The following is a 14,951-nucleotide window of genomic DNA, read 5'->3' on the forward strand; positions in this document are numbered from 1 at the left end:
GGTGCCATTGTCACCAGCGTAAGTTTGGCATCCTTAAAAATCATTTTACATCATATTTAGGTACCAGGAATACAGCTATATAAATAAACTATTTTCTACTTCAACTCCAGAGCAGGTTTTATACCTTATTTCAGTTATTGTGGCTGTATAAACTGCACCAAATTCCAAATTCACTTCCTGCTGTAGAGGGAAAAGAAGACAACAGTAAGACACATGTTCACAAAATGCAAACTGGAAGAGCCAAGAACAGAAGTCTGCCCTTACATCATCTTTGCAGATGTCACGGATAAATTCTCTTGCTTCATGCATGGCAATAGGGGTGGGGGCAAACACAGAATACGTCTCTTCATCCAACTGACTTACAGTTACACCTTCAAAACAGAATTGAATGAGGATTTAGGTGAACAGTGCTACTGCTTCAGCAAGAAGAAGTTATATTCAGTAAAGACTTCCATAGAGCAAAATGATTTCGCACACTCATTAAGATCTCAAGAGCAAAAAGGCTTTAGTTCATAGGAAGAAAAGCTGCACAGATTTGGTCTACGCTTCAACTTCATGGTCAGACTTTTTTGGCTTTCCATCTTTCATTCAACACTATCTGCAAAACTGTCCCTTGGTGGCTCTTCAATTGCCTCTTCCCTAAGCCCTGAAAAGCACCATCATACGTGCACCACGCTGGGAATTCCTGCTAGCACTTTTAGACAGAATCCGTACACAGCTAAGTGTAGCTGAGGTGAGCTTCACCCAGCTCTTCTTAAGACCAGGCATCAGGTGTGCCAATAATGCCTGTGCTACCAAGATCCACTAACTAAAGCTCCACACTAGTAATATGTATATACAGAAGCTAATACCACATCAGGATAATGTATTCCAGGAAGCAATAATGTTTTACCAGTCTGTGCTTGAAGCTTTTTCAGATTATAGGCCCCAGGACCAACGAATCTTAATCTTTTTGACAGTGGAACATGGATAGTTTCTGAAAGAAAATGTAAAAGTACTTTTGAAATGCTTAATATAATAATCTTGAAAGCTATCACCAAAAAATACATGACATTCATTTAGGTTTTAATCTTCTATAGCTGCTGTATTTGCTGAACACTGATGTAATTACACTGAAGAGCTGAAATAAGTGAAAACATAGAATACAAATACTTTGACGAGTGCAAATTACCTTAGGCCATACCAATACCTGGTATTGGCCATGCTGACACCTTTATCCATTCTGACTTTGAGAGTTTCATATGACTTCAGTTTAATTCTATTTTCTGGTGTACAGTGAAATAGTACAGTGCTGCTGTCCCACATGGCAGTAAAACCCCCCAAAATTCACCTCAAAAACACAAAGGAAAAATAACCCCAAGGGGCAGAAACACGTAACAGACATTCATCAAAACCCAACTGTTTTAAGCAGCAGCTTATTGTTAAAAGGTAATTATAAAATAAATGAATTCCTATCAACACACAACTACCATTACCTACAACGGGTCCACTTTCTTTCCTGTTAGGTCTGGGTTTTGCCAGTGTTTGGTTCATAATTTGTAAGATCTCCCTCTTTGCAGCTGTGGGGTTGGGGGGAGAAAGGAAAAAGTAAAATTTTGTGTAGGATTAAAATCAATTTATGCAGATTGTTATAAAGTAGATAAATTCCCACTCATGAAAACCTGCCTCCTGCCTAACTTGAGAACGTACTGTGGTGACTTAACACTTGTCAGGTAAGCGCACGTTTGCTGCAGTACAACCCCCTGCTCTGTGCATACAAACCCCATCCCTTGACCACGTTCAATGATTTTATGCAACCTAGAACATGATGTACAGTTCTGTTTCAGGCTATTACTCAGATGATAAGAGCAGCAGAGTATAGCTTTGATCAGTTAAGTTATGACACACTGGCCTGGAAATTTAGCTGAGCTGCTTCAAGCAAACCACCACTGAACAGGAATTACTAGCTCTTACATTTTAGTAAGGGTCAGAATACACACAACAGTAAATTTCAATAGTAACTATAGCTGAATTTATGATAAATGAGAGTTTGCTGTTCTTTTTGTAACAGTACTCTGCTGGATTTAAAAGTCATGTAATAAGGTGCTTGTGTGTCAGCTCAAATCCATTTCAGATGCTTCCTTCCCTTTCTCAACTTTCACCAATCAAAAGGAACCCAGAGTTTCGGTGCACAAAGCTCCACCTCAGCCTTCACTACCTGGGTTATTCATAAGAAATCAGGCTGCTAGACCTTAACCATGAACTCCCTTAGATGCCACGGGCTTTTACTTGATGTCTAAGAACTCACTGCTCAAGAGGCATTTAATAATTGGTCTAAAGTTAATTTAAAATTATTCTAGAGCTTATTTTCAACAGCCCTTTTTACTGATATATTGCACAGCAAAGAGCAAGCCTTTTGTCCCCAGTTCACCACATCGATTTCCATACAGTATGACAAAAATGTTACTAACTCACATGGCTCAGTAATATTGCATCAGTCAAATGCAAAACACTCCATGTAAATATTTTACAGTATATTCCTTAACCCTGATGCTGCCCTTTTGTACGTGTCCCCCTGGTACATGTCCCCCTCTTTGCGATGCCACTAATTTTGCTGCAATTTTTCCAAACAAGTTACTCACTGTACTCAGCTGATGACCACTAATATCACACCATTTTGTTCTGGTTTAGTATGAAGTAACCTCCAGGAGTAGCAGACACTGTTACTGAGACTATGTACAATGATATGGAACTTAAGTGTGGTGGGGAGGGCCTGGATTTTTGGAGACTGAAGGCTCTCCTCTGACACAAAAAAGTTTTTATTTGGTACAAAGTGCCTACACTCAAACATAACAGAAAACACCCCAACCAGGCCAGTTCTTCTTAAAGATAGCAGCTTCTCCCCCTACCCCAGTGAGAACAGAAACATTAATAACATATTAGTTTCATAAAACTTAGAATTTAATACAATTTTTCATTTAATGTGATAAAATAGGTGCAAATACAAGTATGGGCCTACCTGTAGCTTGCTGAATAGCTTCCATTACAATTTTTATTGGTATTCCTGGCAGTTTTAGATCAACCTAATAAAAAAAGAGTTAAGTGACATCAATATAGAATCGTGTGTAAGGAAAGGTTTAAATACAATGTCATAGTTTCATTTTAGGAAGATTTAATGTCACAATACCTGCAAGGCAGTGATCCCTTTATTAGTGCCTGCCATCTTGAAATCCATATCACCATAATAATCTTCAATTCCCTACCAGCACAGACAGAAAGAAAACAAATTGGAGTAACTTTATCCCAGTGTCAAGTCTTGTTACGCTAAAAGCACATCCCGTGTTTCAATAGGCCACAAAGCATCCTGCAGACTTGGAGTTACTTCCAAGACTTGCATGGTTTTCTTCAGCCTTATTTTGCTGTTCAGGATTAACACTGTTCCTTTATCTCCTTATAAATTAAGAGCTTTGGACTAGCTTCTGAATAACTGGTGCACAGCTGATTTTGCACTATCAGTGGACGCCGCAGTGTGAAGCGGCAGCAGCATCATGGTAATGTGTGTTCTTCCCCCCCTCCAACAATTTTGCCAATATCCATCCAATATATTGTGGTTTTCAGTGAATTATTCAAGAATTATTGATCTCTTTCTCCCAAGAGAAAAGGCCTCACTTGGAGTATTGTGTCCAGTTCTGGTGTCCTCAACATAAAAAGGACATGGAGCTGTTGGAGCAAGTCCAGAGGAGGCCACGAGGATGATCAGGGGCTGGAGCAGCTCCCGTACAGAGACAGGCTGAGAAAGTTGGGGCTGTTCAGCCTGGAGAAGAGAAGCTGCGTGGAGACCTCAGAGCAGCTTCCAGTGTCTGAAGGGGGCCTATAAGGATGCTGGGGAGGGACTCTTCATTAGGGACTCTTCATTAGGGACTCTAGTGGTAGGACAAGGGGTGATGGCTTTAAACTTAAACAGGGGAAGTTTAGGTTAGATCTAAGGAAGTTCTTCACAGTGAGGGTGGTGAGGCACTGGAATAGGTTGCCCAAGGAAGTTGTGGATGCTCCAACCCTGGTGGTGTTCAAGGCCTGGCTGGACAGAGTCTTGGGTGACATAGTTTAGTGTGTGGTGTCCCTGCTCACGGCAGGGGGGTTGGAACTGGATGATCTTAAGGTCCCTTCCAACCCTAACTATTCTATAATTGGAAAGAGTTTGTTAGAGTTTAAAAGAAATAACTGAGTAATTCCAAAAACTGGACATTTACTAGCGATTTTCTGAAATAAGGAAGGAGTTTGGGAGACAAAACAGAGAAGATAAAGCAATTCTATATTCCCAGTAGTGTATATTCCAGAATTAACTGGGAAAAACATTACAGAAGAAGGCCATAGAGGGTATTTAGAGTATTAGGCATCAATAACCACCACAGTGCTAGGAACACTCACCAGGATGTCCGTCAGCAAACGATAGTCCTCAATATCTCCATTTTCCAGACTGCATTTGGTAATGAGACCTATGGCTACACCTGCAACTGCACTTGATACTGGAACTCCTAATAGAGGTAAATAAAAAGACATTTTTGTAACCTTTGGTCATTTCCAGATCCTGTAACCTGTTTTCATATGTAGTTTATCCTGTTAAGTGCTGTATTTTGTACCTGCATCCATTAATGCCAAACTTCCACCACAAGCAGAAGCCATTGAAGAGGACCCTACAGAGTTAGAATACAGGGAAAAAGAAAGCATTAAACACTGGTCAGAAGTATCTGAAACAAAACTTGCTAGGGATATTCTTCAATGACAGCTTGAAACTTAACTTGTTGCCAGCTAGAAAGTCCTGTGCAGCAACACACATACTACAATAAATAATTGCAATTAGAAATTTTCTCTGGGAGAAGTATTTTTAACAAGAAATGGGTAATACAGTTTGAATCTTTCAAGATACCAATACCAAAAAAGCTCAACAAGCATCACTAATAAATATTCTAGATAAAGAATCTGTGGGTTTCACAGCAAGCTGCAAATGGGACTCCCCCTCTCCACTGACCCCTTCTGTTATACACAGTGACAGAAAGGTCCACTGATCATGACTACATACGTCCTTTTTATTTTAAGTACTTCAGGTAACAGAGCTACCAAGAATGTTAAAAATGAAATTTATTACCTAAAATGCCTACAACTTCAATTTGTCAAACTTGAGCTTTATTAAGAACCAAATTAAGTCTCTGTTACTATGTTAAAAAGAAGAAAAGCATAATACCATTTGACTCCAAGACTTCTGAAGTAACTCGTATTGTGAATGGGAAATCCTGGGGGATAACTGGCTTCAAAGCTCTTTCTGCCAGTGCACCTGTTTATAAAAAACACCAAGTCACCCATAAATAAAAACCATCAGATAAAACATTAAAACTTAGAGCATGGGATTTCTCTATTCTGAACTTACCATGTCCAAGTTCTCTTCTGTTCATACCACTCACTTTGCCAATCTCATTAGTTGCATAAGGTGGAAACTATGAAGTAACAGATGTGTATTGAGAAAATGAGCTAGCTTTCTTAAAATTATTATTACAAAACATACACTTAGAAAACATTCTTTGAAGCTTTGGTGTATCCCAAGGTAAAAACATGTTAAAAAAACCCAAACAAACCACCCCACTTCTATTTCAGTATTGCAGACTGACTTCTATTAGTCACTCAGTGTGCAAACCAGAAACGCTTTAGGCAGTGCTTAGTAAATGTTTTACTTCCAGAGAATAAAGCAGTTGCAAGGTAGCTGAGAAACAACACAACAAGTTTACTCCAATCAAACTTGCCAAACAACATATCAGAAAGCTTGTTTCTGTCATACAGATAACAGAACAAGATGTGCCTGTTGCCTGTATGAAATACTCTGGGCAAGTTCCAAAGGCTAAAAGAGATCCAAGATGTAAAAGCAGTTATTGGCTATTGGTGTAGTATGTCAGCTGAATATATTAATAGAGTTGACTAAAAATAATAAAGCAGATTAATCCTGCTTTCAGCAATAACCCATTCTTAAAGAGCTCACCTAATGTTAAGATATTAAAAAGACTATCAGGTGGCAATTTATCTTGGAAATATTATCCAGTGCTTTTCAGGAAGCCAACAGTTTTGTTCATGAACTGCAGTATAAATTCACGTAAGAACTTGAATTAATAAGTTTTAGCAAATCTAGAGATAATCCGTGTCCTTGGAAGTGATCAATATCTTCTTTAAAAGGCGTTCTGTGAAACATGCCGAAAGCTGGGACACAGCAAAACTCTCACCTCATAATGCAGCATGAAGTTTTTATCTTTTATCCCACTAGGAATTAAAAAGAGCATGTCAAAAAAAGAGCCATCAAACATGTCCTATATACAATAGGCAATTTGTAAGATTATACTCACTTATGCTTACAAATAAACCCAATCAATAGATTTGCTGATCACCCACATTTTTCCTAAGATTTTCTATGTAGTGAACAAATTAAAAAGCACAGTCTGCAAAGAAAAAAACCCCCATGTGTTAATCATCAAAACAGCGTGCCTGGCTGGTCTGTCAGTTCTTCACACCAGTTTTGGTGTCTGGAGGAAGAATAGCAAATAAAAATCCAACCTGAAGAACACCAGCATCGTACTGCACACAGTGCAGTAAGGACTCAGAAGGAAAACTGAGAATTTCTGTAACAACAAAACAGCTTTTGATTCAATAAAAAACTGTGCTCAAAGAAGTTACTAAAGTATCACACGATATGACTCAAATAAAACTAAAAAAAGCTCATCTATAAGGAAAGCTGTGTCAAGTCAAGACTTGCACGTAGTTTCACACAGAGGCACTGATGAAGCAACCCACTGACTGATAGTTAAACCTCATCATTTAAACACAGGAACTGATTTCCAAGAATATGAAAGTTACAGAACATGGACAAACACCTCGAGGCCAAAAAACTTAACTAAAGCAAAGCTGACACTCTAAGACGTAAAAGCTCCCACACTGGTGAGATGAGATGTCTGAACTGCAGCTTTAAAGGAAAGGAGTTTCCCCTCCCAGCAAGGTAGCCCTCAGCAACGTTAATGGCACACGGAGTTGCTACACTGTAAGTTAAACCTTGCTCACTCCATTAGGAAGAACACTCACATTTCACCCTCTGAACATTTTTATTTTGAGACAAAATGAGAATAGGCTGACTTGGTTGGGGAAAACCACCTCACCACACAGTTATCTGCGTTTTAACTTGCTTTCCATTTGAACCAAACTTGACAAACAGCATTTCGTGGGTTCCATGCACCCAACCTATCGAGCAAAACTACCAAACTCGTAAGAAATAGATGGAGTAAACTCCTATCAAGTTCCAAGTGTGATGATAAATACTTGGAACAAAGGAAGAATTCACTTTCATCAAGTGTTTTATTTAAAGAGGCTTGATATACGGACGCAGTTTTCCAGATTCAATAGCAATTCACTATTTCCTTTCTTTCACAGCTAGACTGGATGTTGTTACTTGTCATACTCCCCAGTTTCAAATGTGCATCTATGGAACTAATGTCACCTTAAAAAACAACAGCCAAGATCACTTCAAAGTCTAATTTTACACATTTTTCAGTCCTAACGGACATGGATATTGAACATCAAGGAACTTTTATCAACTGTGCTTAAATGCTCACCCTCTTTTATTACCACTAACAAAACACTAAAGAGAAACATACCTCACTGCTGTTGAGATAACATCTGATTTTACACTTGATTCTATAGAGTCAAATGTAACTGTACAAAGAACCTAAAATAAAAGGACAGAGGGTGAATGAACTGCTCAAACACACTTCCATCATTCCCAACTTCTACTGTTCATGAAGAATCAAAAAGAATGATATCAACAACAGTATTTGACACTGCCATCTGCAAACCTTTTTTCCTTCATTGCACAAATTTATACAATCACATTTACAAATACTAACTTAATGCTTCTTAAATCTGTAAGGAGCCAAGAACAGTTTGTTCTCTAAGAAACCAAACTACTTCATTTAAGAGCCCGGGCGAGATGTCATGCAAAAGAGCAAACCTGTTTATCACAGGGACTGGCAGCATGTGTTATTTTTAGTGGGGACAGCACTGAGGAGTAAATCACTGTTTGCAACTATCCGTGTACCCTGTAATAAGTCAGATCAATGGCTGACAGTCTTCTAGGAAAATGAGCTATAAAAATATAGCTCTCAAGTACAATCTTACTTCAATTCCCCCCAACAACATCTGACACTTTTGGCAAAGAGGAGAAAAAAATATCTCATACAATTTTTGGGGTGCAATCTCCCTGTTCAGTCCAGGTTACATATGAAGTTCCTTTTAAAAGATGCACATTTCAGCACATTAACCAAGTCACCCATTTTTCTAAAACCAAACAGGATTGTTTTACATTAAAAGCTGTTGTTTCAACAAATATCTTTAACATAGAAATCTAAAGAGAGGGGTAAAAAAAGAAACTGCTATGGAATTGCTTTTTTCTCAAAGCACCTTCCCCCAAGACAATGAACAACAAGTCTTTCAGCTTTTAATTAATCCATTTACAATTTCTGATGTTTAAAGATATTACCTGTGTTTGGCCTCTCTGAAATAAGGCTGATCCATGAAGCATTTTAAACATGTCCACTTCACATTTAATATCTCTAAGAGAAGTCAAATCCCTCCCATCACACCTAAAGTAACAAGCAGAAATTGTGACACCAATGTAACTATAATCTTGGATAAAAAGCCAACAGAACTGTTATTCGGTAGGAGTTTGTTCTCCTTACCTTCTGTATTCATTCAGAACAAGGTTCCTGAAAATATCCTTTGAAACCACGTTGAAAGATTCTATGATTTCATAAGGCTCAGCCTCTGGAAATTTTGCTGGGTATAAAAAGAAATTGCATCTCAAGTTGGAAAATTAATTTTATGTGTCTTTTACTAAAATAGCTTGGCTAACAGAGAGCACACTGTAGCTCTAAGTAGCACCAGCTCCAGGCAAGCCTTCTCTAACTATTAAGTGAGCAGAAGATCATACCTTTTAGCTCTTCTTCTGTTTCAAGCCTTATTTTGTTAATTGCTTCATCTCTAGAAATCTAGAACACAGGATTTGCAACCAGTTAACTCTGCAGAGCAGAATAATGCAGGCTGTTGGGTTTTTGTTTGGTTTGAAAGTCTGTAAGGTTCAGGCAAGTAAGGCCTAGGATTGTCACACAAATTCAAAGGTCAATAACCATAGAATACCAGGTTGGAAGGGACCTCAAGGATCAGCTGGTCCAACTTGCCTTGGCAAAAGCATGGTCCAGATAAGATGTCCCAACACCCTGTCCAGCCAAAGCTTAAAGAGTGTCCAATGTTGGGGAACCCACCACCTCTCTGGCGAGATTATTCCAATGGCTGATGTTCTCATTGTGAAAAATTTTCCTCATCTCCAACTGGAATCTCTCCAGGAGTAACTTGTGCCCATTACCCCGTATCTTTTCTATGTGACTCCTTGTAAAAAGGGAGTCTCCATCTCCACATTCAGCAAACAAATATTCTGGTATATCACAGTTTAAAGAACAATTTATTATTACTGCTGCAAATACATGCAGAGAGGAGCTTTTATTATCATTAGTGTAAAGAACTACTACTGTAGTTTCATGATGATACTAATTAGTAATTGTATTATGTTTGTGTCAATCACTTACTTTATCATGGCCTGAATCTGTGAACACCGCGTAGATCTTGTTGGAAGCAAGTCTTTTGGCAGAAAAGAAATAACTTTTGAAAACACAGCTTATAAAATATTTAGATAATTAGGTTTTGAGGACTAAACGTTCATCTTCATTAGGAGCAGGAAAGCCCCAGACTGACATTTATAAACATTACTAGCTCCAGCTGCCCTTCCTGCCTGTTCTTCTGCCACCTCTCTGGAATTAGTTATCACTTCCACAGGCCAACATCCCAACTTCTCTTGTCACCATTCCACAAGAAAGGTGTGTTAACTGACACTACTTCCACTGGGTTTTCAGGGTGTTTGTTTTAACCTGTCCTCTTCACTAAGTATAAAAGAGAGCTGAAGGCTGTGCTCCTAAGCCTTCATGGAAAACATAACAAGCCCTGAATGATCAAAACGTGCTATTTTGTTAAACAACCCCCCTCCCCCCAAACTATCTGATTAGAGCTCATCAAATTAAATTCTGGTTAAATAACCACTTTGAGTCACTTAACAGAATTTAGACTGAATTCTTCGTTCTGAACTTACTTGTTTGCACATTCCACAATCTCTGCAGGAGCAACATAAAACTTCTGAACAGTTCTCTTGACAACACCCCGTTCTTTCACTAGTTGCTGAATTCCCTGGATAATATGCTGGGTATGCTTTATCCCTACTTTGATGGCATGACAGAAGTCTTGTTGCAATATATTCTCAGCAGTTGCTTCCAACATAACTGTGAATGGGAAGTTAAAAATTAAGTATTATTTTATTGTTCAAAAGCAATCTAATTCAACTGAGGGAATACAGACTAACATTAAACAGCATACATACAATGGAATTTACTTTACATCACCAAAGTTATCAAACTTTCCACTGTTGTTTACTCCTACTATGGTGTAAAAATACAAGTTTCAAAGATGAGGAGAGTATCAAAGAGGCACCTTGATTTTTAAACCCTCAACAGATATTAATAATTAACCCACTTACCAACATGATTTTGTGGAGCTCCAGCAACAACTAAATTTAAAGTACTAGAAGACAACTGTTTTCGAGTTGGATTGATAATAGTTTCTCCATCAACCAGTCCTACCCTTACTGCACCTACAAAGAAACTCCAGACGATTATTATTACTATAAAGAAGTTTTTTAAGACATCATTTCACATTAATTGTTGGTTTTATATATGTAATTCTCAAAGCTATGGGCTCATTTTTGCACACTAGCATGTTAGCTATATATCAAGAACAAATCTGTAAGGCAGAATTATCTATTCTTGAATTTCTTTTGGGTAAGGCATATAATGCTGAGTAACATTACACACGAGGCTGTAAGCTTGTTTGGTTTAAGTCATTTGAGCACATGCTCTCTAGAAAACAGGCACATGAAAAGAAAACACAACTAAATATTTGTTCTTGCCTAGATCATTTCTCTTCCCAAAAAGTATTCATGATGAACTCAAGCTCTTCTTGAACTCGAGTTCCTGGAAAAAAGCTGTATTCCTAACCAGCTGTTTTCTAAACAGTGTTTTTTGGGACCAAGTTTCTCTAAAGGAAAAACAAAGTGAATGGTCTCTATACTATTTCTGGACTATAAATTCTTCCAGAAGTATGTTTACTCCAGGCAAAACAATGCTTTGAATAGTAATAGCCTTAACCCACTGCAAAATTATTTTTAATTCTTGAAACAAAAGATAGTGGACTTCAGATTCAGGTTCTTATTAAAAATGAAAGCACGAACTGAGGTCTCAGCCTTCCATTACCTTCAAATCATCCACCATTTCAAAACACTTACTTACCAATAGGACCATTCCATGGGATATCAGATAATGCAAGTGCTGCAGAAGCTGGAATAGAGAGATAAAAACTTGGATTAGAAAAAAATGGATGACATTAAATGACACACTAGCAGTCAATTTTTAGTAGTCTTCTTACCTCCATTAATTGCCAGAACATCAGGGTCATTGACACCATCTACTGCTAAAAGATTACAAAGGATCTGGCATAAGATAAAAGACAATGAATAATTTTGACCTACACATTTTTCTTAGCTGTCAATACAAAGCTAAGGACAATAAAACAAAACTTTCTACATATTTAGACAAACCTATATTGCAAATAAAATTTCATCAGGAATTTAAACTACAAAACTCAAAAAACCCCCATTAATGTGCAATATTGTATAGTATAACATATACTATTGGCTTTTCTTCCCTCTGTTGTACAGAGGATATTTGAATTTTGTTCCTCTACAACAAAATTTGGAAACTAGCGTGTAATAAAAGCAATTTGAGACAAAGAAATGACAAACTAAAAAGCAGCGTTACTCTATTAGACTGTTTTTCGAAGTGTAAACCCCTCCTTGATGCTCATGGAAATTGCTTTTCTTAAAACACTGCCTATGTCATGTGAAATTTTCACTGGATATACTCAAGTTTTCCATTCTGAAGGTAGCTATAGTGAAGGACAATGAGCATGACCTACCTGTGTATCATAGAAGTAGCCTGCTGGAAAGAGAAAGAGTGGTCTGATTGACCGATCTGCAAAAGAAACATTCAATGACTAAGAACTATTTGGGTTTCAGTATTCAGTTTGTCTGGTAATAATCCCACAAGAAGCTGACAAATGATTTAAATGAGACCCAAATAAGCAAAAAAGAAAAGGTAGAGAACCCAGAAGGAAATTTAGCATAATCAACTCTAATATTTCAATAGCACTCAGTAAAATAAGAGGTATTTGGGTGACCACGAAACATTCAATGACTAAGAACTATTTGGGTTTCAGTATTCAGTTTGTCTGGTAATAATCCCACAAGAAGCTGACAAATGATTTAAATGAGACCCAAATAAGCAAAAAAGAAAAGGTAGAGAACCCAGAAGGAAATTTAGCATAATCAACTCTAATATTTCAATAGCACTCAGTAAAATAAGAGGTATTTGGGTGACCACACCCTAACAATCAGAAAAGCCTTCTATGCTTAGGGTACAAATAACCTATTAAATACTATTTCACCAGAAATATCTTTAATGAAGGGACACAGTCCTCAAACAAAAGCAACAAAAGCATTTTCCCATGATGCACAGATTTCCCACTAATTTTATTTCAGTCTGAAGCATATGGGACTCTGTGTAATAGGCTGTTGTCTCTCCTAACTCTTTTCATTGCTGTCTTAAGATGCTGATGTATATAAATGTTGAATTCCAAAGTGTTATCTTATTCATGAATGAAGAGAGCCATAACGGAAACGACTTTTCAAGCAGGATCATGAGGAAGAGAATGAGCATACACCAATCACTAAGTCTGCCTCTGTATTTCAGGCTTCAGCTTGGTTGCCTCTTCACCTGTTCAGAGATGGGCAACTGCAGAGGTAACATCTCTGCATTTATAAGATCTTAACACCCACAAAGGTGACAACAAGATTCTTCAAGATCCAGGCTTACGTATAAAGGCATATGCACACAGCATATGTGATGTATCATTCTGAAAATCACTACTGATAAACAAGAGAATTAAGTTTGTTCTCTGCTGACATTACTTCAAATCAACTCCGCAAAGAGCAGTTTTAAATTTCTACCGTTTCGAACATCCATGAGGATATTCCAAAATACATTGTAAATAAAATCTTTCAGCCTACCTATTACTCTGCTTGTAAGAATTTCTTTATCAGTGGAGCCAAGCTCTCTCCTTAGGTAGTTTGTAGGAATTCTCCCTGCTGCAGCAGCTTTCTGGCGGTAGTCAACCTTTTAAAAACAAAACAGGGATTCCTAAAGACAACAGATTACTTATTTCAGAGCCACAGAATCATTCAGTTTAGAAGGGACACCTCCAGAGGTCTATACTGCTCAGAGAAGGGTCAACTCCGAATTCAGATTACATTATTCAAGCTCTATGTTGATGCCCAAATGGACCCTCCTATTCTGTATCATGTATGGACTGCCCAGCCAGTCAGTCCCCAGTCTGAACTGTGCAGAGCACTACTGCACCCCAAATTCAGAGGGATTCCAGGGCACTGGTACAAGTATGAAACAGGCTGTATTCCAGGACAAGACCCCTGAGGAACTCACAATCATTAACCCTTAATTATCACAGCCCTCTGAGCCTCATGATCAAGTTTTCCACACATCTAAAATATAACAGCTGAACTGTTGTGGCAGATTAAGTTCACAAGGCTTTGGTGAAAGCCTGCTAAAATCAACACAGACACATCCACTCTCATCCCTCATCCACAGGCACAGCTGTTTTATCAGAGACTATCACTGTGAGGTCCAGGGTCTGTAGCCTGCTATTTGCATTTCTCATTCCACTCAGCATCTTGACCTCCACTAAGGTACTGCTAAGGCAGTGGTACTGAACCACTGACTATCACAAAACTCATTTTGTCGTTAGTACTTACCACTAATGGCATAAACTGAGATGCAGAAGGCTTAGTTTTACTGACTGCTGTGACCATTACTGCTGTATCACCTAGCTGGATTGAGAAAAAATAAATACAGTGAGATGACCTGCAAACAAAACATTGCCTGAAGCCCTAAACTTATTCAGAATGAAACTCCAGAATATTCTTTGCAGAAAAAATCCCACATAAATCCATGCTTCACACCATTATTCTTGCTTTGCAAACAACTCTTCTCTAAAAAACACAGCTGCAGGTTAATTAGGGAATAAATAGCCACTTGAAGCTCTCTATCCTTTTAATAGGCTCTGATGACCTAACAACGACTGTTCAAACACAGACATTTTGAAGTTGCCCAGATCTGGGCCTTTTTTTACCTCAACAACAGCAGATCCATCAGCAAACCTTGCAAGTTTTCCAGAAGACAATTCCATCTTTCTGTTGGAAAGAAATAATCTGTTACTCATGGCAAACCCAAGTATTTTTTCCAGTAAACTCCATGTTCATCTACAGCACCAGCTGTACAGCACACGGGCTACACTGAACGTGAACATGTCCAATACATATTGGACATAAAAATTCTCATTAGATACAGAAATTGAAACACTTTCACCAAAAGTCCACTTAAATGTGCTTTTGCTTCAAACTGCAGGGCTATGTAAATAAAACACATGGGGTAATGGTTGGACATGATGATCTTAAAGGTCTTTTCCAACCTCACTCATTCTATGATTCTATGTCCTGGTTTGTCACCTTGCAGCAAAGACCTGCAGCTACAGAATCTTAGCTGAGCTTACACATATTGCTTAAAGGCAACATGTTTTGCTCATATTGAAGATGAATCATCCACCTGTTCTAGGCAGAGTTTAGTTTTCATAGAATCCCAGCTTGGTTTGGGTTGAAG

General features: G+C 38.1%; 1 protein-coding gene across 1 annotated transcript in view; it reads right to left on the reverse strand.

Moving 5' to 3' along the window:
* The window catches only part of PNPT1 (polyribonucleotide nucleotidyltransferase 1), a 16,133-nt gene extending 1,631 nt beyond the window's left edge, over positions 1-14,502 (reverse strand). Inside the window, exons 1-24 of the mRNA XM_010014570.1 lie at positions 14,425-14,502; positions 14,048-14,122; positions 13,289-13,394; positions 12,139-12,194; positions 11,590-11,653; positions 11,454-11,501; positions 10,646-10,759; positions 10,205-10,391; positions 9,648-9,699; positions 8,996-9,053; positions 8,745-8,841; positions 8,546-8,648; positions 7,665-7,735; positions 6,246-6,282; positions 5,405-5,471; positions 5,222-5,311; positions 4,620-4,673; positions 4,408-4,514; positions 3,167-3,238; positions 2,999-3,062; positions 1,476-1,559; positions 893-976; positions 265-371; positions 125-180 (exon numbers count right to left, since the gene is read on the reverse strand). Of these exons, the coding sequence (XP_010012872.1) occupies positions 125-180; positions 265-371; positions 893-976; positions 1,476-1,559; positions 2,999-3,062; positions 3,167-3,238; positions 4,408-4,514; positions 4,620-4,673; positions 5,222-5,311; positions 5,405-5,471; positions 6,246-6,282; positions 7,665-7,735; positions 8,546-8,648; positions 8,745-8,841; positions 8,996-9,053; positions 9,648-9,699; positions 10,205-10,391; positions 10,646-10,759; positions 11,454-11,501; positions 11,590-11,653; positions 12,139-12,194; positions 13,289-13,394; positions 14,048-14,122; positions 14,425-14,481 (1,910 nt within the window). The 5' untranslated portion in view covers positions 14,482-14,502. The remainder of the gene's footprint in view (positions 1-124; positions 181-264; positions 372-892; positions 977-1,475; positions 1,560-2,998; positions 3,063-3,166; positions 3,239-4,407; positions 4,515-4,619; positions 4,674-5,221; positions 5,312-5,404; positions 5,472-6,245; positions 6,283-7,664; positions 7,736-8,545; positions 8,649-8,744; positions 8,842-8,995; positions 9,054-9,647; positions 9,700-10,204; positions 10,392-10,645; positions 10,760-11,453; positions 11,502-11,589; positions 11,654-12,138; positions 12,195-13,288; positions 13,395-14,047; positions 14,123-14,424) is intronic.
* Between the last annotated feature and the right edge of the window lie 449 nt (positions 14,503-14,951).

Source organism: Nestor notabilis, unplaced genomic scaffold, assembly GCF_000696875.1.
Source record: "Nestor notabilis isolate BGI_N333 unplaced genomic scaffold, ASM69687v1 scaffold3065, whole genome shotgun sequence".
Classification (NCBI taxonomy): domain Eukaryota; kingdom Metazoa; phylum Chordata; class Aves; order Psittaciformes; family Psittacidae; genus Nestor; species Nestor notabilis.